At 26.0% G+C, this 27,126-nt stretch overlaps 2 protein-coding genes across 13 annotated transcripts; both read right to left on the bottom strand.

The window, feature by feature from the left end:
* Window positions 1-467: 467 nt before the first annotated feature.
* LOC127278317 (uncharacterized protein MAL13P1.304-like) lies at window positions 468-27,126 on the bottom strand. 12 transcript variants are annotated; one of them, XM_051299981.1, is made up of 16 exons: window positions 26,963-27,126; window positions 20,593-20,697; window positions 10,276-10,638; window positions 9,126-9,464; window positions 5,277-7,718; window positions 4,249-4,799; window positions 3,900-4,160; window positions 3,414-3,773; window positions 3,127-3,277; window positions 2,848-3,047; window positions 2,418-2,498; window positions 2,209-2,269; window positions 2,051-2,130; window positions 1,619-1,718; window positions 1,367-1,536; window positions 468-1,147 (listed from the first exon to the last, which is right to left on the bottom strand). In XM_051299981.1, the coding sequence occupies exons 4-16, from the start codon at window positions 9,406-9,408 to the stop codon at window positions 1,052-1,054; spliced, it is 4,836 nt and encodes a 1,611-aa protein (XP_051155938.1). In that variant the 5' UTR covers window positions 9,409-9,464; window positions 10,276-10,638; window positions 20,593-20,697; window positions 26,963-27,126; the 3' UTR covers window positions 468-1,051. The 12 variants fall into 12 exon arrangements, with proteins under 12 accessions (XP_051155938.1, XP_051155939.1, XP_051155940.1 ...); XM_051299982.1 differs by lacking the exon at window positions 26,963-27,126 and adding an exon at window positions 24,144-24,371; XM_051299983.1 differs by lacking the exon at window positions 26,963-27,126 and adding an exon at window positions 20,901-21,051.
* Window positions 25,029-26,911, bottom strand: LOC127278324 (40-kDa huntingtin-associated protein). Its single transcript, XM_051300005.1, has 7 exons — window positions 26,472-26,911; window positions 26,269-26,315; window positions 25,938-26,140; window positions 25,671-25,866; window positions 25,487-25,592; window positions 25,295-25,413; window positions 25,029-25,210 (listed from the first exon to the last, which is right to left on the bottom strand). The coding sequence occupies exons 1-7, from the start codon at window positions 26,558-26,560 to the stop codon at window positions 25,041-25,043; spliced, it is 930 nt and encodes a 309-aa protein (XP_051155962.1). The 5' UTR covers window positions 26,561-26,911; the 3' UTR covers window positions 25,029-25,040.

Below are 27,126 nucleotides of genomic sequence, written 5' to 3'. Positions count from 1 at the left end.
TATATTCGAAATAGTTATAGAGTGTTTAAAGAGAAAATTTTACATCTATTATATTTCAAAAATCTCACACAATTGTTAAAAAGCCCTTAAGGTTATTAAGAAGGATTAAACTAATTGTAAATGTATACAACAATCGAAACGTTTGACTTACTATAAAATAAAAAAAAAAAATTTAAATGTCTAATTTGTGTTTCATTTTCGAACAAAAAATACTATTTATTTGAAAATTAAAAAATAATAACACTGAAAAATCGAATTCAAAAATAAGACTAGAATGAATCGATTGAAAAATAAATTAAACAATGGAATCTAAAATTTCAATTTAGAAATAAAAATTTAAAGTATATATTATTACATATATATTACTTACTATGTATTGTTTTTAATTAATATATAATTTTACTTTAAGATGTTATTTAAGTACTTAAATGTTAATTACCAAAAAATGTAAATGAAACAAAATTAAATTTGTGTTTAATCATTATTACAATTATTACAACCTTTTTCCATATCATACACATGTTTAAACATATTTGTACACTAGTATTTTTATAAATAATTAATTTATTCTACAGTTATAAAAATTAATTCAAATTATTATTTTATTGTTATCCATTCATTGACTAAAATCTTACACGGCAACGAGAATCTTATAATTATACTTATGGATATTATTATGCAGCATTTAACACATCGCCTGCTATTTTTTTAAGTTCTACTTAAAAATCCATTCGTACTTTTTTTGTTTTTTAAATTCTTTGAAAAAAAATTTCATCTTCCATTATTATTTAATTTATTTCGACTATTTTTTCTTCTTTTTCTATAGAAACATTTAGAAATGAAGCAACAATATTTTCTCTATATTGCAACTTAATTAATAAATATTCAACATAAAAAAATCACGTTTAAACATACAAAAACTCAAATCATTCAGTCCATTATTTAAATATAAAAATTAGAGATAAATATTAAGAAGACTGCTTTATTATTGTTGAGAGAATAATTCTAGAATGAATCGTTTCTTCTTTTCATTATTATTATTTTTTTTTTCCTACAAAGAAATATTCCCTGGTAAGCTATACTGTCCAAGTCTGGAATGTGAATCGACGGCTCGAACAGCAAAGTAATAATTGTTGCCCGCAGAAAACTAAAACCATAATAGATTATTTTTCACTTATAATCTTTCTTTTATCGATTGATAAATTTTAGGAAAGGTGTAAATTACAGTTAGATTTAAATTAAGACCTTTTCTTAGGAATTTCGATTTCTATTTTGATAGGAAAAAAAATTCTAAACTATTAATAATTTTGATTTTGTTCATTATTCTAATTGATAGATAATTTTTTTTTAAATAAAAAGAACTTACTTGAGTTAATGTACACGCCATTGGCAACGGTAGCGCCATAACATCGCCAACTTTCTTCCAAAGCAATGTACTAGGTGGCGTACCATTTACTTCCTGATACGCAAATAATTGATAACTAACTATCTCCGCATGCTTATCAGATAGCGTCATATTCCAAGACAATACGATTCCTGTATTGTGAAAAAAGATAATAAAAAAATTAACATTTTTGCAGAAAATGTTAGAATTTTTTTTAAAAGATTTATTTCCTACCGGAAGTGACTTTTGAGATCTTAAGCGAAGGGGCAGGAGGAGGTAATTTCCAATTTGGATTATTATCACATGGTCCAGAATCTGGTAAAGGTGCTGGATGCTGTAACACACATTTTTAAATAATAATAATAATAATAATAATAATTAAAAATTATTCCATCATTAAAGGCGCTGGTACACTTCACAAATTATGAGTATACTTGGAATTTGTCAGAGGTTTCACTAATTTTGATTGGCTTTGCTTATAGAGAATTTTGAAAATTTCCAATCTTTTGTAAATTCTCTATGAGCAAAGTCAATAAAAATTAGTAAAACTTTTGACAAATTCCGAGTATACTCAGAATTTGTGAGGTGTACAAGCGCCTTAAGAATATTTAAATTTTATATTTACATTGACTGGTAGTTTATTAGTACAATTATTAATTTACAAACCTTGGTTATTTGAGCATTTACAGTGGCTTGCGTCGTTACAAGTCTTAAAGTGCCATTTGCAGAAGTTGGAATTCCATTGGCTATTGAGAAAAAAAGATAAGATTATAATTTATGGAATTTAAATTGAAATATTGTAAATTTTTCTAAAAAGAACATACCTGTTTTATAGGTAATTGTCGAAAATTGATTCCTATTACTGTTATTAGCATTTTGTCTTATCTGAAATAAAGAAAATATTTTCTGTTCTATACATATATCATATAATTAAGAATCCCTTTAAATAACGAATATTTTTCGAGTTAAAAATAATTTTCTATTCCTATTATTTTAATAAAAAACTTAATTTACTGAGTATTGATAAACTCACCGAATTAGGATTGGTTATCAATATTTGTCTTGGTTGTCCGCCACTTTGCATTACAAACATTCTGGACGCATTTATATTATTCTAGAAAAAATATTCTGTATTATTTTACATATCTGTTATGTAGTTATGAACTTGCTAAAATATTCTATTAAGAAAAAAAAAAAATTCGTTTCAACTTTTAATTATACATTATATTTATTTATTCTACATAGTTCTTGTCTTCCGGTTTAGAATATTTTTCCGGCACACTTCTTTCATACAGATCAATTTTAATAAAAGTAAATAGCAAATAAATTAATTTTACTTTATATAAACTATGATTCGATTGGAAATTAAAACTTATTGAGAACTATTTGTTATTTTGAGTAAATGATAAGAAAAATATTATAAATATGATATAAAGAAATTCTTAATAAATATAAATACAAACCACTAAGGCAGTAGGCGTTGTTTGACTATTAGGCTGAACTACCCTGATATTAGCCGTTTGACCTGAGAGTGCAACACTCGTTGGAATTGCTTGGATAACTCTTTGATAGTGTGACGTTGCATTGCTTTGTATAATATTCCCTCGTGGATGATTTGATATAATAGTTGCAGTTGTCACAGCAATCGGAGTATTAACAGTAGCTGTAAATATTATTTACAAAAATCAATTTTTCAAAAATATCTTTAAAAAATGGTATTGAGTGAATTATTTTCAACTCACTTTTTGTTTTTTCCTCTTCATCCGTAAGATCAATAAGATCATTATTGGCCTTTTGCTTTTGAACAGTAATTGGAGCTGTGGTTGAAACTCGATTTCCGTTAAGAATAACAGCTTGTTGAGCCTGTTGGAGTCCTTGTATCATATTTAATTTCTAAAATAAAATTTTGTTTATTATTATTAACATTAACTTGATGCTGATAACTGTGTGACAGTTTCGGCATAGTACTTTTCAATTAATTTATTTATTAAATAGGAAAAAAAATGAAATTAATTAATATTCAACTTACATTTGGTGAACGAATATTCACATTTGATATAACTGGCTGTTGTGCATTAATTGTTTGAAGTGGTCCAGGCATTGTGCGAGTATGCGGTTCAATTGTTTTTGTCGTTGAAACTAAAGCAGCAGGTGTAACTGGATTTGTAATATTTGGAGGTGAAATTTTAGCTTGTTGCGGAATATTAGTTAACGGTGGCACTTGTACAGTGGATGGAATATTTTCACTTCGTCTAGGCGATCGTACTTTTATACCTTTTCGCGGATTTGGTGTACCAACATCATTAGACGATGAAGTTGATGATGAATTTGACATTGTAGCAGATTTTGCATTTTGTTGAATTTGTCGCATATTCTGCATTCCATGATCCTGAAAATAGTTTTATAAATTATTTTTTCTAAATTCTTTAACAATAATATTTGTGTATTTTCTTTAAAAAATATTCTTTCTTTTTAGGAACTTAGAATTTTCTCAAAAATTGAGTATTTTACTTACCGATATAAAATTAACTTGCAATCCAACAGATCGATTAATTTTTATTGGAGCAATAAATTTATCATTAGACGAACTTCTATCAGCAGCATTACGCTTGAGAACCATTTCAAAATCCTGAATTTGTTTAGCAAGCTGTTGACATCTAGCTCGTGTGGCTTCCTGACTTTTTTCTGATAAACGCGCTTGTTCTCGCAATTTACCAATTTCACTAGCCATTGTAATAGTTTCAACTATCTTTTGAATGAGTAATTCTTCTAATTCCTGTATGTGTTCAATAATTTTTTTTTTTTTTTTTTAATAAAAACATTCAAATTTAAATTAATTTTTTCAATGTACTTTAGTCACTTACCTCCTGTTTTAATTTCTTCAATTTTCCTTTTATGTCACGCTGGAAAAATTTACGCACATTGACAAGATTTCTAATAGATTCTTGATCCTTTGTTTTCTTTATATCTTTTATATCTTTTGTATCTTTTACATCTTTTACATCTTTTACATCTTTTACATCTTTTACATCTTTTACATCTTTTACATCTTTTACATCTTTTACATCTTTTACATCTTTTACACCTATTACATCTTTTTTGAATGGGAAGAGAGATTCATTAGACGATTTTTTCGGTGAATCAATTGTCATTTTTAATTTTTTAACAGTGACTTGTCTGGTTAATGAATCTATTTCATTATCAGTGTCCTCATCATCACCGAGATTTCGTTTCAACGATGAAGGTGACAGGGAAGCAGGTACATTAACAAGGTGCTTTGTTTTTTTGTAATTAACACTGACATATTTTCCCGAATCGTCACTATCAGCTTCGCTGTCACTTTTTAAGAATTTCGTTTTAATAATTTCTTCAGCATTTTTTGCTGTTTTTCTTTTTTGTCGAACATTTGTTTCACCTACGATTATTAAAATAAAATGTTTTAATTGTAAATTTTTAGATAATAAAAGTAATAAACAAAATTATAATAATTATTATTTCTTCAATTTTAATAAAAAGGAATGCATAACCTCATAACTGACATTTTTTAAAATTTGAGACAATTCTCTACAATATTTAATAATGAAATTAAGATTTTAAGATATTTATACATAAATTTAATTTTTAGATTATAAAATATCCTATCTTCTTTTTACCTCCTTCAAAAATATCTGCTTCAGATTCGTATTTATACTTAAATATTAAATTCATTTTCATAAATTTTTGACTTTAAAAACAAACTGAAGTTGGTTACATATTTAAACTTAATTGGCGTAATTGCATTCTTTAAAAAATATTAAACTTCTTTTTCTTTTACGCTTCATTATTTTCCGCAAAATGTAAACATAAAATCATCTTTTAATGATCAAAAAATAAAAACGATTATACCGCTTACCTTCTTTACTTCCCACTAAAGATGTTTTAGGTGCAAATAATGTGTCATCAGTTTGTGATTTGAGTCTTAAATAATTTTCTTCCTTCTTCTCATTGTTTGAACTGTCTTTCATTGTGATATCTGTTGATTCAATTTTTTCACTAGAATTATCAACATCAGATGTTTTTGACGATTCCACTTCCATTTCCTTATCCAATTTTGGAGGTTCTTGATTATCATCAATAATCATTTTCTCATCTTCAACACCAATAATCTCTTTGACTTGTTCAATATTTGATTCTAATTTTTCAGTCAACTCTTTAATTTCTTCGCGAGCATCATTATCTTTTAATTCGATATCATTTTGATTTACTTTTTCTTTCGTTGTTACAACGGCTGTTTCTGAATTACTTTCATCCTCCTCGCTTATTTTTATTTCAACATCGTTACTATTACTTATATCATTACTAATATCGTAATTAATATCGTTACTAATGTCATTGCTAACGTCATTGCTAGCGTCGTTTAATTTATCACTACTATCATCCATAATTATATCACTTTTTTTCACAAGTAATGAATCATAAAGACGATTTGTATATTTATTGCCTTTCGTGTCACATGTCTCTTTGGGGGTTTCATTTGGATGACAGGCATTATCATCAAAATTCATTTTTTCAACATCTTGCGAAACATTATCTTTCTCTTCGACAATATTATTCTTTGTGGATGAAACAATAGATTCGGATGATTCAACCGTTAAATTTGAATTTTCGTCTTCATCATTATTATCATTTTTATCGGAATTATCATCTATTGGTTCTTTTGTTTCTTTGATTGGTTTATTTTCAGTAATAATTGAAGGATCATATGGAGTTGTATCTTCATCCATTGGTTGGAATGAACATTTTTCTGAAGCATTACCAATATCTTTATTATCATTATCATGTTGATCAATGTCCTGAGGATTATTATCATCATTGACAGGGGGAATATCATTTTCACAAGGATTGTTGTCATCATGTGTATTATTTTCAGAATCAATATCATCAGTATCACCATCAGCACCTTGAGATAATTGTAATTTTATACTTTCACTATCAAGCAAATCATCTTGCACAATTTGTTCGACTTTCTTCATTTCTTCAGCGATACGGGAAGCTTCCATACTTGCTATTTCTTCGAGACATTGATAAACTTTTGGTAAATTATCCAATGTCGATCCAGAATCTTCGTTTAAACAAATTGATGAAGATTGAATATTTTCTTCATTGCTTTCAATTTTCTGTTTAATTTTCAACGATATTTCTTTTTCTTTTTCTTCTTTGCCTTGATTATCATTGTCCTTCTCTGGTAAGTCTTCCTCACCTGTGCTTGCATGGTGAATGATCATATCTTCACTATTTTCAATATCGTCATTTGTACACAAATTCTTTTCATCAGTCTTTAATGTTTTTTCCGAAATTTTGTTATCTAATTCTTTAAGATTATCATTATTATTACTAGTACCGATAACACAAGAAGATTCTTCCTGAGAATCTTCATCCCGTATGAAATTTGTTGTGTTCACTTCTTTAGTATTAGAAGTGTATTCTGTTGTATTTTCGTTTGTAACTACATTCTCTACTTGTGATTTTGATCTTTCTTCATCTAAATTTAATGAATTTAAAAGATCATTCTGAATAGGTTCTGCAGTCTTAAGAGTTGAATCAGTGATACAATCATTGATATTTTCCTTTTCATTATCATTCTTTGCATTTGAATGTAATTCATTGGAATTGTTATCATCATCATCATTATCTTCAGTATTGTTGACATTTTTATCTGATTTTTCTTCCGATTCTTCAGATTCTAATTTTTTTTCTGAATTTTTCTTATTAATATTATTCAAATCATTATCACAAGTAAAATCAGGATCAGAATCAACTAATTTTAATGACGATGATAAGTCGTTTTTTTCCTTTTGTCTATCGCCTGATTTCGATTTAAAATTATAAGACGAATGATGTTTGCCTGATCCTCTTACCCTATTATAATGTTTATATTGATTATAATATCTGTTATCTGTTAAATCGGAAGAATTATAATTACTATTTGGATAATATCTTTGATGCGATGGCAGTGGCGGACGATTATTGAATCCCATTCGCATACGATGATTTGATGGATTCCATCGATTTTCATACATTGATCTAATAGAATTTGGATAAAATCTCGGATCGTTTCCATTCATGATTGTATCTTCTGTGTTTTGTTGATCATGTGCAATTTCTGTTGAACTAACGCTTTCCGATACGTTTAAATCATCAGTCAATTGGCTTTTATTGAAATTTTCTTCAGAATTCACCTTCTTCTCACTTGATGTTTCTTGTTTGAAATCAGAATTTGCTTCCAATAAATATGATTCTTTTTCTTCTTCACTTGTAGTGGCAAATCCTTCTTCGTGTGTTCTGTACTTCTTCTCTGTAACCATACATATACATAACAATTTTTATCGGTGTTTTCAAAAAAGTAGAAAAAAAAGTTTTCTTCTCTACTTTAATACTGTAATCTTAAATATAAATTTATCTCATTTTCTTGAGATTAATAAATTATAAATGTATATGTTAAATGCTACATGTAATTTTATATCAATTTATAATTTTAAAAAACCTGACAATCCGATATACATAGTTATGAAAATTTGAAAATAAAAATTTCTTGAATCAAAATGCAAACTTTGTTATTATGTTTTAAAAATAAAAATACAATAGTTGTAATAAATATAAATGATTGCATTTTATGATATATTATTTATTTATTATTCATTTTGAAGATTGATAATAACGTATTGAATATAAAAAATTAGACAACAGTATGACAAATTTAACTTAACGTTGAGTTTAACAACACGTTGAATATTACCATACTGTAAGGTAGTCTTTCACATTTTAAACTCGTTTTTTAAAATAATTCATTTTCACCACCTTTATGTAAAATAAAATAAAATTTTAAAAATGCAATTAAAAAATAAATCGAATATTTCAACTTTATGATATTGCAAATATTTCTATAATTTAAACAATAATTTGGCTATAGTTATATTTTTGAATTAACTATTGAACTAGTTGTTTCAGTGAATAAAATAGCAGTAGCATTATTTATACATATACTAATTAAATAGCATGTCTAACAAAAATCATTTAATTGACTCAGAAATAATAATTATTGGATACTAATAAATATTTATTTGATAATAATCAAATATTCAATTATTTAAATCAAATAAATTTTTTACAGTGTATAGGGTCTCATAAGCAACATATATTCATAAATTATAATATTCTGTTTAGCAACAATAGTTAAACCAATATAAAATTTTTTAGCATTTGTCATCTTTTCGTAATTAAAGAAAACATTTGCCAGATCCCAAAGAATCAGTGATTTGGATTATTCTCAATTTTTGATAAAATCAGAGAAAAATATCTGCCTACATTTATTCATATCTGCAAATTTTATAATTTGTATATGCAGTATTAAGGCATAGATTTCAAACATTTTTGAAGAACTGAAATATTTTTTAGATCTCCAGGTCTATGGAACATATTTGCATGAAATATAAATTTAATAAAGACACGTGTTAAAAATCTCATATTAAATAAACAATATGAAAATAATTTTGAAAATAAGGCAATTTTTCAAAAACGTACAAAAAAAATAACGTAGAGAGAAGAGATGTCAATACTTGAATATTAAAATTCATGTAAAAAAACAACTTTAATACACATCTCTTTTACGCATAAATAATTATTCCATTCGAATATATATATATATATATATTATATTAACGTTGATTAATGTTCGGATCTGTAATCATTATAAACATCTTACCCTTATAAGATTCTTCTTCCTTTAGTTGTCGTTTATAAATATATTCAGACGAATCAACATCATCCTGTTCAATATCGTCGTCATCAGACAATTTTAAACGTAAACTATCATCAGAAAGTGCTTCATCTTCATCAATATCCTCATCGCATGTTGTTAATCCATCATTTAAAAGTTCTTCCTCTCTTTCCTTTGTTATAATATTTGAATCATGAAGATCAGTACTTAATAATGAGCAAATCTTTTTTGATTTGGTAGAAGGAAGTATGTCAATTTTTGTCTCCATTTCACCAAAGACGAATGTAAAAAAAATATCACAGGGATCCTATTTCATCCATTATTCTGCGAAGAACCAAAGTATATTTTTTCGTTTTTTTCTCATTTTGTTGTTTTTTTTACTTAAAATAAAACTTTTTTTAAAGAATACGAATATATACATATATATATATATATCTATCATTGAAACCAGGGATGAAAATAAATTTGAACCGTAACCAAGAATGAAGACACATTGAGAATCATCTCAAAACTAGAAAAATTAATCATTATAGGGACATTGAGAATTTTGAAGATTATTTTCTTATTTAGAACTTAGTACCATTTGGAGTGAAAAATAATTTTAATCTTAAAATTTCTATAGACATAAAAAAATTCGTTTTCCTTCCTGATTGTATGTTTGAGTAACTGTTTTTTTTTAGAAAAAAGAAATTTCATAAAATGAAAAAACATCAACTTTAGATGAAGAAAAGAGTCTCACATATTTAGAGAAATTTCTTTTTGTCTAAGTATTATTACTTTATGTATATTAGGTATTATGAACATAAAGTAATAAATATAGTAAAATCGTGCAAAATAACTTAAAAATTAAATTTCACCATAACCAATGATTCCACTTCAATAATTAAGTGAAGTTTTACTGACAATTAATCAGCAAATGAACCATTGTGTTATTTTAAGGTAATTATTTTTTAGATTGTGCTTCTATAACAAGGACACAACAGAAAAGACAAACAATTTATTACAAATTGTTTAAAAAAAAAGATAATTAAACTTTTAAGAGAAATAAATAATTATTTCAATGAAATATAAAAAAAATAATACAACGCATTGCTAAAACACTTAAAAGTCAATGAAGAAAACCTGAAGAACTAACCTTTCACATTATGTAAGTAATCAAGTTGACGTTAATTTTTTAATATTGCACCCTCAAAAAATTCCTTGATTAGAGAGAGGTTTCATAAACCACGATCTTCTTGTAAAAGTGCCTTCTTCTTCTTCTTCTTCTTCGAAATGACTTTCGGATTTACTCACTGTCAGAAGAAAGCTTTTCAAGTTGGATTTAAAATTCCCAATTCTTTCTATTGTTATATAGATTTGAAACGTGACTCATCTTTGAACAGTGCCAAAACCCGTAACATTCATTTCATAATCCCTTCATTTAAAATTTTGTAGCATTAGTTTTGGGTTGAGCTGATGTTTTCAAAGAAGTCCCTTCGAAGTATTTCGAGTTATGGCCCTGGAATTGCAAATAAGCTAATAAGTACTTGCAATTATTGATATTTTACTTCGTGAAAAGTTTTAGTTTTTTTTCTTAAAGTAGCATTTGTATTTTCTTTTTTAATTTACAACCGATTTTTGTTCTGATGCATTTCAGTGGCATTACAAATTCTAAAATAGAAATAGATTTCTTAAATAATATATTCTCTTCTGTGTGCACCTAACTAAATAGTAAAAAAAATTATAAATGCAAATATCAAATTTTTGTTCAGTTATTTTTCGTGAAACCTTTCGTAGATCCGCTCAGATATTAAGGTAATAACAAATTTTATTAAGTTTAAAAAAATTATTAAGTTGACTATAAAAAAAACTTTTGCTTAAAATGGATAATTTCCCCCTCTAAAATCTTGCCTGATACCAGAGCCATATCTTCGAGAATTTTCTTTCCTTTTCTTTTTTTATTGTATTAAAATTAAGAAAATGAAAAATATGTTCTAAAACAGTAGATTGAATTTAACAATACAAAAATTTTGAAAAATGCCTCATTTTCAAATGTGTCTAATGGTAAGTATGATAATTTAATGCTTTAATGACTAATTCTTTCCTAGGATACGATCGTTAAAAAAACAACATTTTGTTGATAAAGTTATTATCCTAATGCATTACCTTGCATCAACCCTTTAAAATCTAATAACATGTTCTAAATTACCAGTGATAGTTATTCGTATCAGTAGATTAAATAATATAATTGTTTAACAACAAAAAAATCAAACTACAACAAAAGAAATGTTGTGATGATGCTTCTTTTAGATATATATTATTCAGATTTTTTGTTCAAGAATATTAATAATTATTTAGTTATGCTTGTCTTATTCATGCATATTTTTTTTAATACTAATTAATTTGTTACTACACCCAGAGAAATGTTTTATTTGAACCAAATATAATATATTTGAGTTAAATAAACAAATATTTGTCTCACAACCTACTAGCCTATTTATTTGGCGTAAATATAAAAATTTTTATTTAAATTAAATAAAAATTTATTTGAATTAAATAAATATTTATTAGGCTGTGAGACAAATATATCATTTCTTTGGTTGTAAATACAAATATTATATAGTCCAGATTCCTATAAGATTTTAGCTATTAAAAAAAAACATATATCAGTATCACCTATATTTCTTTACACCGGTAGTGCTTCAAATATTTAATATTGAAAACATTTTAATGTTTTCAAGAGTTATTTTTGAATTAATAAAAGGAAAAAAAAATAAAAAACATATCGAATTTCAGTTCCAATATTTCAGTTCTCAAAAATATTCGTGTTTGTTTGTATATATAATTATATATTATTAGTGAAAAAAATGGTTTTCTATTTTATTTTTAGAGTTAAAGATATTCTATGCCTATACTATATTGTTAAGAAAATTATCAAAAATTATATTATATATCACAGAGAGAAATAGATGGTACGGGGTACTATCTAGATAGTACCAGGTACCATATTTGATCTTACATATACGAACAGCAATCTAGATTCTATCAGTTACTATCCAGATTGTACGGGGTAACATCATGATTGTAATGGGTAACATAACCATACTTTTTGTAACATCTTTGATAGTACCGAGTAGCATAACGATAGTACCGGATAACATCTACTTTTTACCATCTTAAGATCATAAATTCTTACCATCTATTTCTCTCTGTGTAAATTCAAATTAAGTTAAAAGTTTAAAATGTCAGAAAATCATCAAAAATTATTATAAATTCAAATTAAGTTAAAAGTTTAAAATGTCTCATTTTCTATACCATATCATATATGATCATAATATATGTCAATACTTCCACATAATTTTTTTAAACATATATATGTGACGCTTTACGGTGAAAGGGACCTATTAGCTGTATTAATATAAGAGTTAATGTTCTTTGTGTATTTTGACTTTAAAATTCACAAACATAACCTAAAATTGTTTTAAAGCTAAAGTCCTTTTCATCTTAAAGCGTCACATACATAAAGAGAGAGAGAGAGATAGAGAAAGAAAGAAAGAAAAAAAGAAAGTGAAAGAGAGTGAGAGAGAGAGAGATTATTATTAAAATTATTATTTTCTAAGAAGAGGATTTTTATTTTGGAAAGCATACTCAATAATAGTTGCCTTTTCAGGAATATTTTATTTAAACTTTATGCATCAAATTAAACCTTGTTTAATTTACTTAACCAAATTAATATGGATTTTACAAATAATTCTGAATTTAAATAATATACGCTAACGATTTTGTAATGTAAAATATCCGCCTTACGAGAATATTATAAAGTAATACATATTTAAGATAATATTGATTTTTCAACATATCCAATATATATATATATATATATATATATATATATTGGATATGTGTGTGTGTGTAGATATCAAAGCTAGGTCAGTCTACAATTATTAAAGTTTATTGCGCAGTGATAAATACCAAAGAAAACTACTGCGCAGCATTTTATTCTAAAACCCAGCCAATCAAAAAATGCTCAGAGCATAATCGGAGCGTCTGTATAGAAAGTTCCCCGTATTTGTTCGATTAAGGATATTTGAGTGTTGAATTTTTTGTGGTTTAAGGGTCCTTATTTCAAACAAATATGAACCTACACTGAAAAAACGATATTCTAGATTTAAGAACGCCTACTTAAATAGGAGCCACAAATATTCCCCACTTAAAGTAAGTGGGAAATATTCTTACAATAAGTAATATATTCTTATTGTAAGAATATTTGCCACTTACTTCAAGTGGGGAATATTCGTGGCTCCTATTTAAGTAGGTATTCTTAGATCTAGAATATCGTTTTCTCAGTGTAGATAATGGTTATTTTTTAAATATAATATAATGGACTATACTGATATATTACCGAGTAAGTTTACCGAAATATTACCCATATATTATTTCCAACATTTAATGTAACATTTAGGTAAATATAGATGAAAATAAAATACTATTTATTGTCTAATTGGACTCTTTAACTAACCTAACTTCTAAAGTTATATATATATATGTTATCGTCAAAAACTCACCCTTCAGAAAATTATTAATAAGCATTTATAATCATACATGTAATTAACTCTATTTTCACAGTATATTCAGTCTCAAGTACCATTGAAACTTATTTACTTTAACAAAAAAAAAAAAATTTTAAAGTAGATAATTTCCTGATCTTCACTAATTTAACAGGCATAAAATACGACTGCAAGAGAGTAGCAAGGTACAATTGGAAGGAGAATGAGTACAAAATGTTAGTACGAGATGGCGTCAGTCTAAAATACTAAGGGAATGCGATGCTATTTATATTTCGAACATCTCTGGATATATCATAGCTAACATTTCTTAATGTCTGAAGCAAATTACTAACTTTGGTATAACTTTTACATTAATTTTTCTTCTTAAATTTAGAAAAATTTCTCTAATAATCACTTCAATTCAGTTTTAATGTTAGAAATAACAAAAATTCATAAACGTTCAATTGAAAAACAATAAAATATTATAAAAAATAATAATAATATAATAATATTATTTTCTTATAGAGTCGATACTAAATTTAAATTACAGTTTTAGACGTATATATGCCTGCACATTTGTCCTTCTCTAACCCACGTGTTGCCATGACATTGCTCTAAAATTTTTAAATGCATGATATTGACTTTCATTTCAAAAGCAAACTTGTACTTAAAATCAGACTTTAGCTGAAGACTTTAGCCTGAAAACATTTTTAGTTGAAAAAACTTTTAAATTCTAGTCGCATTTCCTAGGAGCAAGATAAGTGATATTAAATTTTGTTATTTTAACTGCCCCACGTTATCAATAATGTGATGCATTGAAACGCCTGTATAGATGACTTATATAGCGACAATTTGTCGATTCTATAGAATTTTTTCCATGCATATGTTCAAAATGGCGTTTATTAAAATGACAAACTTAAAATTTATGTAAAAATTTGGATATATAAATCATTGAAAAAAAGAAAGATTGTTTACAGTAATTCAGTATTTTCACTGGTTATTTTACTCACTTTTATAACACTACACTGAGAAAAAAGATTGGTTGGGATGACCATTTTTAGTTAGTAAATTATACTGCTGCTAATTTATTAGTTGGTTTAACTAATTAGTTTGTTGGAATAACTATTTAAATAGTTACCTTACTAATGAAATGTTAATAGTAACTAATATAAATTAGTAACAATACTCTTACTAACGAAATGGTAATCACAACCAATCGTTTCTATCAGTGTATAATCATATAACTTGCTGAAAATTCCTTTAAGGATTTCTTACAGGTCTCCTATGTGGTATTCTATAATTAGAAACTCATAAATAAGATCACACACGGAAAAAAATTTGTTGTAGCGAAAACAACAAAAAGTCAGCTGTTTGTGAATACTTCAAATGCGATTTTTAGATGGTGCTAGAGATACTGTTGATAACACAGCAAATTTTTTTCCGTTCACATAGCATATATATTTTTAATTCTCTTTATAAATTTTGGAAATTGGATGATGAACCTTTTATATATAACAATCTATAAAGGCCCCAGTGTCATTTCTCGTAAAGGAATATATGATTAATTACTTATATAAATAATCAGGGTGTCTAACAAGGATTGACAAAAAAATTCCCTGACTTTTCCCTGACTTTTTAATAATCTTATTTCTGCTTTCTTTGGACAAAAATATGGTTACTGACATATTTAACAATAAATTAATTTCTAATGGTAGTAACAAAAGGTAATAAAAAACATTCAAGTTTTTTTAGATTAAAAAATTTTTAAATTCACAAAAAATTTTAATTTTTGTAGAAATTTACAGAAATTTCCCTGACTTTGAATGAAATGTTCTGAAATTCCCTGACTTTTCCATGACATTTCCCTGACCAACAAAATTCCCTGACTTTCCCTGACCGTTAGACACCCTGATAATTTAGAGAATCTTACATATATATATATAGAGACCAGTAAGGAATTCTTTAAAAAAATTTCCACCAAGGTAGAATATTCACTATATATAGTAAAAAATCATCGTAATATGTACCTACATAAAAATACACGGAGAAAAATGATTTTGCTAGTATATGAATAGCGAAGTTTTAGCTCTGGTAGCTAATATTTAGCTGCTACAGCAAAACATGTTAGCTATGGAAGCTAATTATTAGCTGTATTAGCTAACAATAATTGCTATCCATATAATAGCAATTGGGGTTAGCTAAGGTAACTAAATTTTAGCTAAGATAGATAACTATTTTTCTTCGTGTACTTTAATCTTTATGATCATTTTGCAGTGTTTCCATATAAAATACAAAGCAAAAACTAAAAAAAACTCATTTTCAAAGATATATGCATATGTTCATATAAAGATATCAATATATGATGTATTCCACGCCAAAGTGAAAGTCCATCTGCAATTGCATCTCCGATTTTTTTAAGATTTTTTTTTCAAATTTTTTTAGCAAGCCGTTTTCGAGTTATGGAATTTTGAAAATTGGAGAATTTTCATGACTTTTAATTTTTGAATGCTCATAACTTCCTTAAAAATGCATCAATTTTAAAAGTTTTTTTTTCAAAATGTGTGTTTTTAAACGTACTTTTCAAAAAAAAATCGAAATTCTTTTAAAACGATATTACTATCAAATTTTTGAGTTTTAATGATAAAAAGTCATTTTTCTTATTTGACGTACTGATCAATTTTTTTCAAAATTTTTTCAAAAAAACTGCTTTTTTTACGAAACTTTTAAGCCTAGCCCGATAATGGGCAAACAATTTTTACAATATTTTCGGAATCAGATATAAAAAATTTATTTTAATAAGATCTATAACTTTTATTTGAACATTTTTATTTAATTTTGCATATTTTACCCAATAAACGAAAAAAACCATAAATTTTGTGACTTTTTAATGGTTTTCACCAAAAAAATCAAATTTTTGGGTATTGTCACTATGATTTTCGTAATCAGCGCATCAATATACATAAAAGTATGTAGTATAAAAAAAACCAAAAATATTTTTAAAAAATTCAAAATTCAAAAATTTTTGAAAAATTCCGAAAATATTGTAAAAATTGTTTGCCCATTTTGACTAATTATTCGACTGCGTCGATTCGTTCACTAAATGAATTAGTAACCGTTTCGACTAATTCTTAGTTAAAAATGACTAATTTAGATTTAGAGAATAGTACTGTACTACTTTTTCAAACTGTCATTATAATGTCAACCAAAGGTTTTTGTCTTAATACCTTAATCTTAACAATTTAAACAATTTTTAATTTTAACAATTTTAAAAATATGTATTATGTTAGGATCAATCCAACAACTATGTTAGAAGGTATAAAAGAAACCAATATTGTCGAATAATTGCCATTTAATGAGTTTCAATTCAGTAACCAACTTTTATCTATCTCAATTAGTAAAATGTCACTAATTAAGGTAGCCGAAAGTCTGTTACTGAGTGGTAATTAGTAAAAATTTCATAATGATTCAGATTAATGAAAGATTTAGGTTAATACACAATGCCTCGATACATACTTGGTTCCCTTATCATAAAACCAGTTTAAATTTTTTTTTAAATTTAACATAAGGAAGTTAGTAAAATAGCGTATTATTGAATCAAATAGAACGCTATAAAATACTCCATTTCTATTGGTTTATGTGGTTTATGATAAATATAGTTGCACGCGGTCAAAAAGCGGAACAACGAAACGAAGTGGGTAAAAATATGGCGTTAAAAGTCTATGACGTCATATGAACTACCAACATTTTATACAATGAAAAACAGTATGAATATAAGAAAATACTATGCGAGCAAAGTTCATTTTAAAAATACTATCAAAATTTATAGATGATACCGAAGTGATATTAATTTGTAATAATTTGATCTGATCGCTATATATATATATATATATATATATTAATATTTCTTTCTTGGTACATGTATCTAACATATAAAACATATATTTCTAATCCTATCTGTATTATTAAACTATTTTTAACACAGAATCATAAAAAAAATAAATTAAAATTGCAAACACATATGATATCTAAATGGAATTTAACTAAAATTCGAAAATACAAATAATTTTTTACTTGTAATAGAAATAATTTTTTTACAATGAAGAATAAATTATTAAATTAAAAAAAACAAAAACAAAAAGATCCGATTCGTTCGTTATAGGATCGATACGACCGCGTGAGGCCAGCACTGACGCCTCGTGTTGAAGATTTTATATTTAGAGACATTTTTTAAAACCTACAACTTCAATTTACAGAATCTCATTAAAAATGCCTACCCGTGGTTGATTCATTATCGTCGTATCATTTTTTTCTGTCTCCCATTGGTTGTTGATTAGAAACCAAACTGAATCCCACTCGAACCACTCAGTTTTCGTCCCTATATATGTATAAGCAAATAAATGAAGGCAAGGGAGCATCAACTATAGCAAAGCGTCAATGTGTTAGTAACTTCATGTATATGGATCGTTGCGCTTGACTCTACATTGTGAAAATATAACTGTAACTATGGAAACGGCGCGTGGTCAGAAGTATTATAAAAAATTACATTTCACTTTAAGTTACAGTTTGAAAGGTCGTCACATTTTTTAATAATTATTTAACGTACACTAAATAATATTGAATAAAGAAATGGCGCGTATACTTGAACACGGATAGTTTTATCGACAGGTTTGCTTGCTGAATGTACTGCACTGAAGTAACCCACCCCACAATGAATCCAGGCCCCGGGACGTAATATTGACGAAATAAGCCGAATGTTCACGAACTTACTACAAGATGTCGGTTTTGTCGCAGATTTACTTTGCAATCAATATATTAACTTTTGGGAAATTGATGATCTATTTCGATCGTTGTTTATTATAATGTAATTATATGAAAAATTTGAACAAGATCAATACGCAAAACCTATGCTCTATATACACTTCTTCTATATAATCTTTAATTTCTCAATGTCCTTATAAATGCAGTTAAGTGCAATAAAAATTTAAACAAAAAAACTAAAAAAATTTTAATTTATTTAACACACTGAGAAAAAGGGTACTATTGTTTCTACGTATTCAAATACGTTTAAAGATTTGTTATACTTATTTGATAATATTTAATTGATTTTATAGAAATATCACTATTATCGAAGAATCGCTAGTTTTCAATTAAAAAATTATGCATGTTATGAATTTTGTAAGATTGCTGCTAAATCACTGCTTCTTTAAGGATTTATTTAACCAGGTAGATAAAATAAAATATTTAGAAATAAAAAGATTAAGTTAAAGAAAAACAATTTTTTAAATATTGTTAACTCATTTCTTGCTATATTGACATCTACTTTAAAACAATAACTAGTAAGTAAAGCTTTGTTTGATTCTTAAATGGCAACATTGCTTTTCATCATTCATTTTGTAACTAAATTTATCAATATGCCAGATTCGCAATAAAGAAAAAAAAAAGATATAAAACATTTATAGGTTATGTTGATATACTTATATTTAGTTATTTCTCAAAAACATTAATTGATAACTGTTTGTATAATTCACAAAGAAAAATGAGTGCTATTACATGAATAGCCAATTTTTATCTCTGGTAGTTAATAATAAACTGCCGCAGCAAAACATGTTAGCTAAGGAAGCTAATTATTAGCTATATTAGCTAACAATAATTGCTATCTATATAATAGCAATCGGGGTTAGCTAAGGTAACTAAATTTTAGCTAAGATAGCTAACTATTTTCCTCCGTGTATATATAAAAATCGGTATTTTAATCTCCCCCCCCCCCAAAAATAAACAATGTGATACGATGTGACTTTCCGAACAAAATGCTAGTACAAGAGAGTCGATCTAGAAATAAATTACTTCGGGTATAACGGTTACACATATTAACTTTCCCCTCCCAGAAGCCTTTTCTTACTCGCAGAATAAATATTCACATGTTTAAAAATCCATTTAAATTTAAGATGAATTACTGTTTATAGTAATCTATCTCCAGTCATGTAAAACAGAACTAAAAACATATGGAGACACGTATTCATTTTGCATCATAACCTCAATATATTTATCCTGACCTATTTGTTAGTTTTGAAAACTTTTAAAAGTATTTATTTCATTTTCTTTAGAATTAAAAAAAACAAAAAATAATGTAATTTAATTGTTCTCTTTTAATATAATATAATTTATATTATATAATGAAGTACGCGTTACATATACAAAATTTTATCTTTTATTTTGTGAAATACTCAATAACGATTAAAAAAGATAGTGTTACGTGATCTAACTGTAAGTCAGCAAACTATTTGCAGGTTATGTTGCAAATAGCATTTATCCAAAACATCGTACGAGGGAGAATTTACTGATTAAAAAAGTGTAAACTTGACTGCCGTATTACGCTAATATTGAATATATTACTAACATTATTGTTGTTGTTATTACACTTATTACAAAATATTACTGTTTATTACAGATTCATTACAGGATATTACACTACCGTAATAAAGCATTATTACACAATTGATTACCTTATTAGTATAAATTCCTCCTCGACATTGTATTTCGGCATATATACCGAAACAAAAAGTCTATAACCCCATCAATTAAGCATGAATGTCCATTGCTACAGCATAACTAGGTAATGTTTTTGTTATTCCGTTTGAAAATAAATTATTTTACAGCGTTAGAGGCTGGAAAATATGAAATAGCGTTGAATGTGGTAAAATTAAATAGAAATTTATTTAGTAGTACTCAGTTCGGCAGGATTCAGAATGGACGCTAATTCCCCCCTCCCCCTAATCTTCATATACATTTATGAGTCATGTTATATTTTATAAAAGTAATAGTCAATTAACCTGCCCTCCCTCCCCCCTCAAATCGGAAGACCTTGATCCACCACTGCATCAGACTTAAAATTATACGTAGTAAATAAATATTAAATATTAACTCACCAAGTACATTCGCGAAGTACGTTGTGTTCAACTAAGTTCCCTAAAATGGCCGCTACTTTTTTATTGCGCTCTAAATTTCTGTAGGCTTCGTAGATGTCACCTAACCTAAAAAAGTAAAATTTTCATTTATTAATATTTGACAACAGATATAAATATAAAATTTATTTATCTTTAAATAATAACATTTTTATATTAATTATTAAACATTAAAATTATAATTCTCAAATGGTGATAAAATATACATATTTATACACTCACACTTGACTTTATTGTAATACAGTAAAAGAATACTAAATCAATTTACTAACATATGTTTTTAATGATGAAAAAAATCAAATTATTTAAATAATTCGTTAGTTCATAAACTTTGATATTATTATCTTCTGCCTGAGAAGACAATGTAACCTAACCCAACCTTGCCTAACCTAACTGCGCGCCCGAAGTGACCCGAGGTAACACGCAGATTATCTGCTTTTCTTTTGAGCGTCAGTAACAAGGCAATGTTGCCACATCTATTTCTCAAGATAGTCTTCAAATAGTGTCTTTATACTACTTATTGCAGAGTGTATTTTAATTCATATTAAAATATTACATTTTTTTGCAAGTTGTAACAAATTATTAAAATATTGATATTATTTTGAAAAATTAAGTTGCGCAATAGCTTCAGTCCCTACTTTATCGATTTAATTTAATACGCAGTAAGGCTAGTAAAGTCGATAAGAATGTACTCATCTCATATTAGAAGCCTAATGAGAAAAATTTTATTATATTTTGACGTAAAAGAAAATTCCTGAAAAGACAATATTCTTGTGACTTAAGTGGTTTAAGTATATATGAAATATTGGCTCGTATTTAGGAATAGAATTACATGCAATTTATTTTAAGAATATTCTTAAATCTTACAATGAGAAACAATTTTTAAATTAAGAAATATTCTTATTTTGAGAATAAAATGCGAACTGATTATTAGATTCTTAAATACGGGTGCCAGGATTATATATTCTTAAAATTAGAATAAATCGAATTTTAGCTGATAATTAGATGACTTATAACATTGAAAATCAATTAATTATTAACCATCATACAATAATGAACATTTAATAAACAATGGTAGTTGTTTGTGTTCGTTTTGCGTGAGGACTGACTCTATACCAGTCAGGCAATTTTGCTTTTTATATGTAGCAATGAAACACGCAGGGACGCATTTAAAGAAGATTTAAAAAGAAGTAAAAGGATAATAGTCTACAGCCTTATGTGTCGCTTCACTAAATAAAAAAAGAAATCAATAAACAGGCGAATAATATTGAGGAAAATAAGGCTTATTAGTGGATTTCACAAATCTTTTTTTAAGATTAATTAAAGTTTATTGAATATTTTTCATATGTATATTTTATATAGTCGAGGAATCAAGTTTCTAAGTTATAGGTTAATCTAACAAAGAGGTATAGTAAAATTTACCGGAATAAAAATATTTCGTATCCTATTGGATTTCAGCGAATTTTAATAATCAAAGTTTGCTTAATTCAATTTTTTTTCAAACCTATATACAATAACTAAATATTTGATTAAAAAAACTTTTCTGGGATGCAATCAGTATCAGATTAGTAAACATATATAAAAAGAGTTTCTCTTTGCCATATTTTTATATAGTTTCTCTTTCTTATAATAACATTATTATAAAAATACCAATAAGATTCTTATCGATTAGTAAAAGTTACTTTGATTTACGTTTACTGTTTTTTTAGTTTCAAATATAGTTTTTTTAAACTTCTCAAATTTCAATGCAAAATTTCATATAAGTATACCAAAGAATTGACAAATTTTCACGGCCGCTATGGGAATCTATAATATAACTGAATCTGTGAAAAATATGGACAGATATTAGTTACAATACGGATTTTACAATCTGAATTGTATAGTTTACAATTCATTCATCATTTATAATATATTTTCTATAACTTAAACTTTTTGATGCGTTCCTTAAATTCAAATAATAAATGGTTGATTTATAACTACAAAAATAATTTGAGTGTGCGAAATATAAAATGATATATCTGCGTATAACCAATGGTTATAAAAAGCAAATAAGGTTGTAAAAATTGTCTTCATAACAATAGATTATTCCTCAAAACTATCAAAATCATATGAGAATCAGAAGTTGATAGATTCATTCATAAATATCAGTACTATAAATTACGGTAGAAATTAACACAGTAAGGACGGTAGAAATAAAAATCTTAAACGTCTATTCCTATTTTCGTTGGGATAATATTGGTAACTTTATTTAAATTTAAAATAAATAAATATACCTATAAGGAAATAGGAGCAGTAGTTGGCCCCTGACGGTCACCTTCAGTACTTTGAACTTAGTCATCACGCAGTTGATGATAAATATAAAAAAAGTCAAAGTTTTTTATTCGTTGTATAATTATTATTACAGAATAATAAATTCCAAATAAAAAACACAAAATGATAGGAACAAATCAATTTTTAATTCCATAACGTAAAAAATGATGAAACTTTTATTTAATCGTGACTTATGTAGGTACCACGAAATTGCATAAAATTGTGCAAATTGTTTTCATTGAAATGCCCAAATGTATAACAACCAAATAGAATACCTATCAATGTTTTTCACAAATAAGAGTGATGTAAAAATTAACTGATAGTTTAGTAAAATTTGAATTATATAATAAATACTGTTACGTCATAAATAACTTCAAATTTATTATTATTAATATTATTATAAACAAACTTGATCGATACCATCTATGAATTTTACTACAAAATTCAGTAAAATTTCTATATATAGGTACATATATTGAAGTTGGTATTTTTTGTTAAATTTTAAGAGGGAAATAATAAAGATAATTAAGAAAAATTGTTATTTATTGACTGTAAAGAGTAACAAAAAAAAAAAAAAAATTACGTACTGATTGGATAGGATTATTGTATACTTCAAATCATGCGCAGATATCACTCTTGAGTTCAACGCGCAGATTTCGATGATGCAATTAAAGTCCCATATTATAGCAGACTACAAATTATTATTTTTATAATCAAAGAATTATTTTTATTGAAAAATTAATTTTTCATGAACATTGTTATCTTATTATTTATATTCTCGGAATTCAATATGGAATAATATCATCTTATTATGATGAATTTATGGTAGAATTTATAAAAATTTTAAGTTAGAGAACCGCATTCATATTATATATATATATATATATATATATATATATATAGTTGTTTTTTTCTGTTAACATTAGCTAGAAACATTAGAAATACACAAACATATTAGAAAAACTAAATGAAAAATATTTTTTTTTTTACTTAAAAATACTATAACCCCCTCCTCTTTTTCACAATCTCAGTCATAACCTCTAAATTATACTCATATACTTTAAAATGTATGTCGATAAAAATTAATTTAATAATTACATTTTGAGCCTTTCATATAATAAGTTTTTTATCTCACCAATAAATACGTATAAAACATTATAGGTTTAATATATCAAATTATTTGTATGTATATTTTTTGGACTCACCGGACTGATACGTGTTATATACGTATTTATCACAGAGGTTACACAATATAAAATATTCTAAAAATTTCTAATTTTATAATTATAATATATGATGACTATATAATTAAATTAAATTTATAATATTTTCTTTTTAGATCTGACAACGAAACACGCTATATAAGTACATTCCAGAGTGCACCATGTTAACTTTAAGATTTCATAACACAGCGTTGCCATATTTATGAATAGTTCAGCGTTACTTCTAAAAATTTGTTATAAATCTTCATTGAAAATAATAAAATTATTGAAAAGTATTATATATTGGTAAACTAATGAAAATAATTATTCAAACTATTATTATACATATATCTATATATTATATAATAATAGTTAGAAAAATATAATTATCATTTTATTATAATCTTATTGGCAACACTGTAAAAAGTTTAATAAAGAGGGGGAGCTATATATACTTAGGATCAACAATATGGTGGTCAGAGACAAAGAAAACTATCATATGGATTTATTGAATTATTCTACTGCGAATTAAATTACTTTGTATAATAAATCTTTGATCGATTTTACCATTTTGGTGTGAGTATTTTTTAAAAATCGGAAAAATTAAGTAGTTTTAAGATATAATTTGGTATTGTCCTTGTCCCAGTCAAACCGTCCAACTGATATCCACTTTAAATTCGATAACAAAAATGAAATTAAGTACAAAATTATTTTACTTTATCAAAAAAGAAATGATTAAAAATTTATTATGGAAAGTAAAAGTGGAACAACGACACTATATTCTTCTCTATAAAAAGAATATATATATATATATATATATATATATATATATATATTCAAATTTATGTAGCATTAAGTGAAATGTAAAAAATATTAAGTAAAAAGAAATATAATTTATAATCAATCTTTATTAAAAGTTTGTAACAATTTGTTTAACAATCCTTTCTGCTCTATATTCATGATACTCCAAAGTTCTCCCTCTAATTCCAATAAAGCCTGATAATCACGAGATTGACATGCTAAAACTAAAGATTGCAATAATAACATTTCATTTTCGTCCATTCTGAATCCTGTAACAAATAATTTAAAGTTAATAACAATTATAATTATTTTTTTTCTTACTATTAATAATTAAATAATTATTATTACTCTACCAATATTAGAATTTTCTTCTATCCAGGCATATTTTTCCAAAACTTGAGCTTGTGAATGAGATAATCTTTGTGGAGTTGGTTGTAATATTAACAGTAATAATACTCTGGTCATTTCACATCTGTAGAGATAAAAATTTATGAAAAATCTTTTTGTTTTTGTACAAGAAAAATGTTTATTAAAACTATTAAAACCTTTGTAAAATTGACATATAACTTCCAGATGTTCTTACGCTGACATTATTAGCCGTTAGAAATTCGACCAATTCTGTTAAGACATGAAGAGCACCGGCATAATCATCTGAGCAGTAAATTAATTAAATATTAAAATGTCATCGATACAATATTAATTACAATTTCGATAGGTAACAATTTTTACCTTGCTTAATATAATATGATGAAAGTGTATTAATTGCCCGTAAAGTTGGATGAATTTCAACAGATTTACGTAAATTTGAAATGCCATTAATATCTAAAGCAGATGCTAATTCCATTGCAAGACTTGCAGACATCATACTAAAACCTTCTTGACTTTGACAACGTGTTAACGCATGTCCAAAACAATTTATTGCGGCCTATAAAATATTTTTACCATAAAAAAAAATTACAATAAGTAACACTAGAATTTGGAAAAAAAAATTCTGACCTGCAAATTCTCTTCTCCTGAATAAGAACATCCAATTTGATTATTTTTATTTTTAGCGATAATAAATGATCGTCCTGCTTTTGTTAAGAAATTTATTTCTGCCAATACATTTCCTAATGTGCCTTGACAACGTGCAGCTGCTAACCAACACAGGCCAGCATATTGACATAATTCTTTTTGATCACATTCAATGGCTAAATTGTCTATAAATGTTTTTCCAAAAATTTAATTAATTTTATTTTAAAATTACAATTTTTTAAATTAAAACAATTCTATTTCTTATTTGATATAATACAAAAATTATATTAAAAATTGGAGGAAAAAAACTTACCAAATTGTTCACTAGCTTCTGTGACATTTGGTTTTCTTAAAAATCGTCTAAAAATATTATAAATTTATACAATGCTAATTATGTGTAAATTGAAAGGACAAACAAAAATCCAGGCATTATTTTTTTTAGTATAACAAAATTTTTTTTGAAAATCATATACAATGATTCACTAATATATTTATTAATATTAATATTATACTTACTTCTTCAATTTTGCAGATATTACGTGATATTTTGTTAAAAGATCATTATGATAATCACTATTGCCAATACTGTGAATTTGATTAGCCATTTTTCTAATATAAGCGATTTAAAAAAGCATCTCTATTTTACACTGAAATGCTGAACACTCTAGCATAATTTTTCACCAATATATATAAACTTGATAATAATTCAATGACATAAATTCTAGTTGAATTACTTTTAAGAATAACTTGAGAAATCACGTTTTGCTTTTTTTATAAAAAAAAGAATACTGGTCATATTCCGGGATATGAAATAATGGAAATATGAAGATGCATAAAGTGCACAAAAAGGTTAAGTTCGGTTGGATATTATGATAAATATATGTGATTAAAATATAATATATATTTGCTGCTAAAAAGTAGAACAAATATTCACGTCATTCATAAGACTTTTGGAAAATTATAACATAACCTAGACTATAATTTTAAAATAATTCATTAACACTTACCATTTCACTGATTTGTTCAGTTCTTTTTACACTTATTTCATTAAATTTAAAATAAATGTTTATAAATGCACTAAACATGACAACTACACTTAAAAAAAACCAAAAAATATATGAATTAAAAGAATGAAATACCTCTTTTTTATTGCGCCAAAAATTAAACTAAC

This window comes from Leptopilina boulardi, unplaced genomic scaffold (assembly GCF_019393585.1).
Source record: "Leptopilina boulardi isolate dan_hultmark-lab unplaced genomic scaffold, ZJU_Lbou_2.1 LbouV2_202, whole genome shotgun sequence".
Taxonomy (NCBI): domain Eukaryota; kingdom Metazoa; phylum Arthropoda; class Insecta; order Hymenoptera; family Figitidae; genus Leptopilina; species Leptopilina boulardi.
The sequence above is the reverse complement of the archived record's forward strand: the minus strand, read 5'-3'. Positions and strand labels throughout refer to the sequence as shown.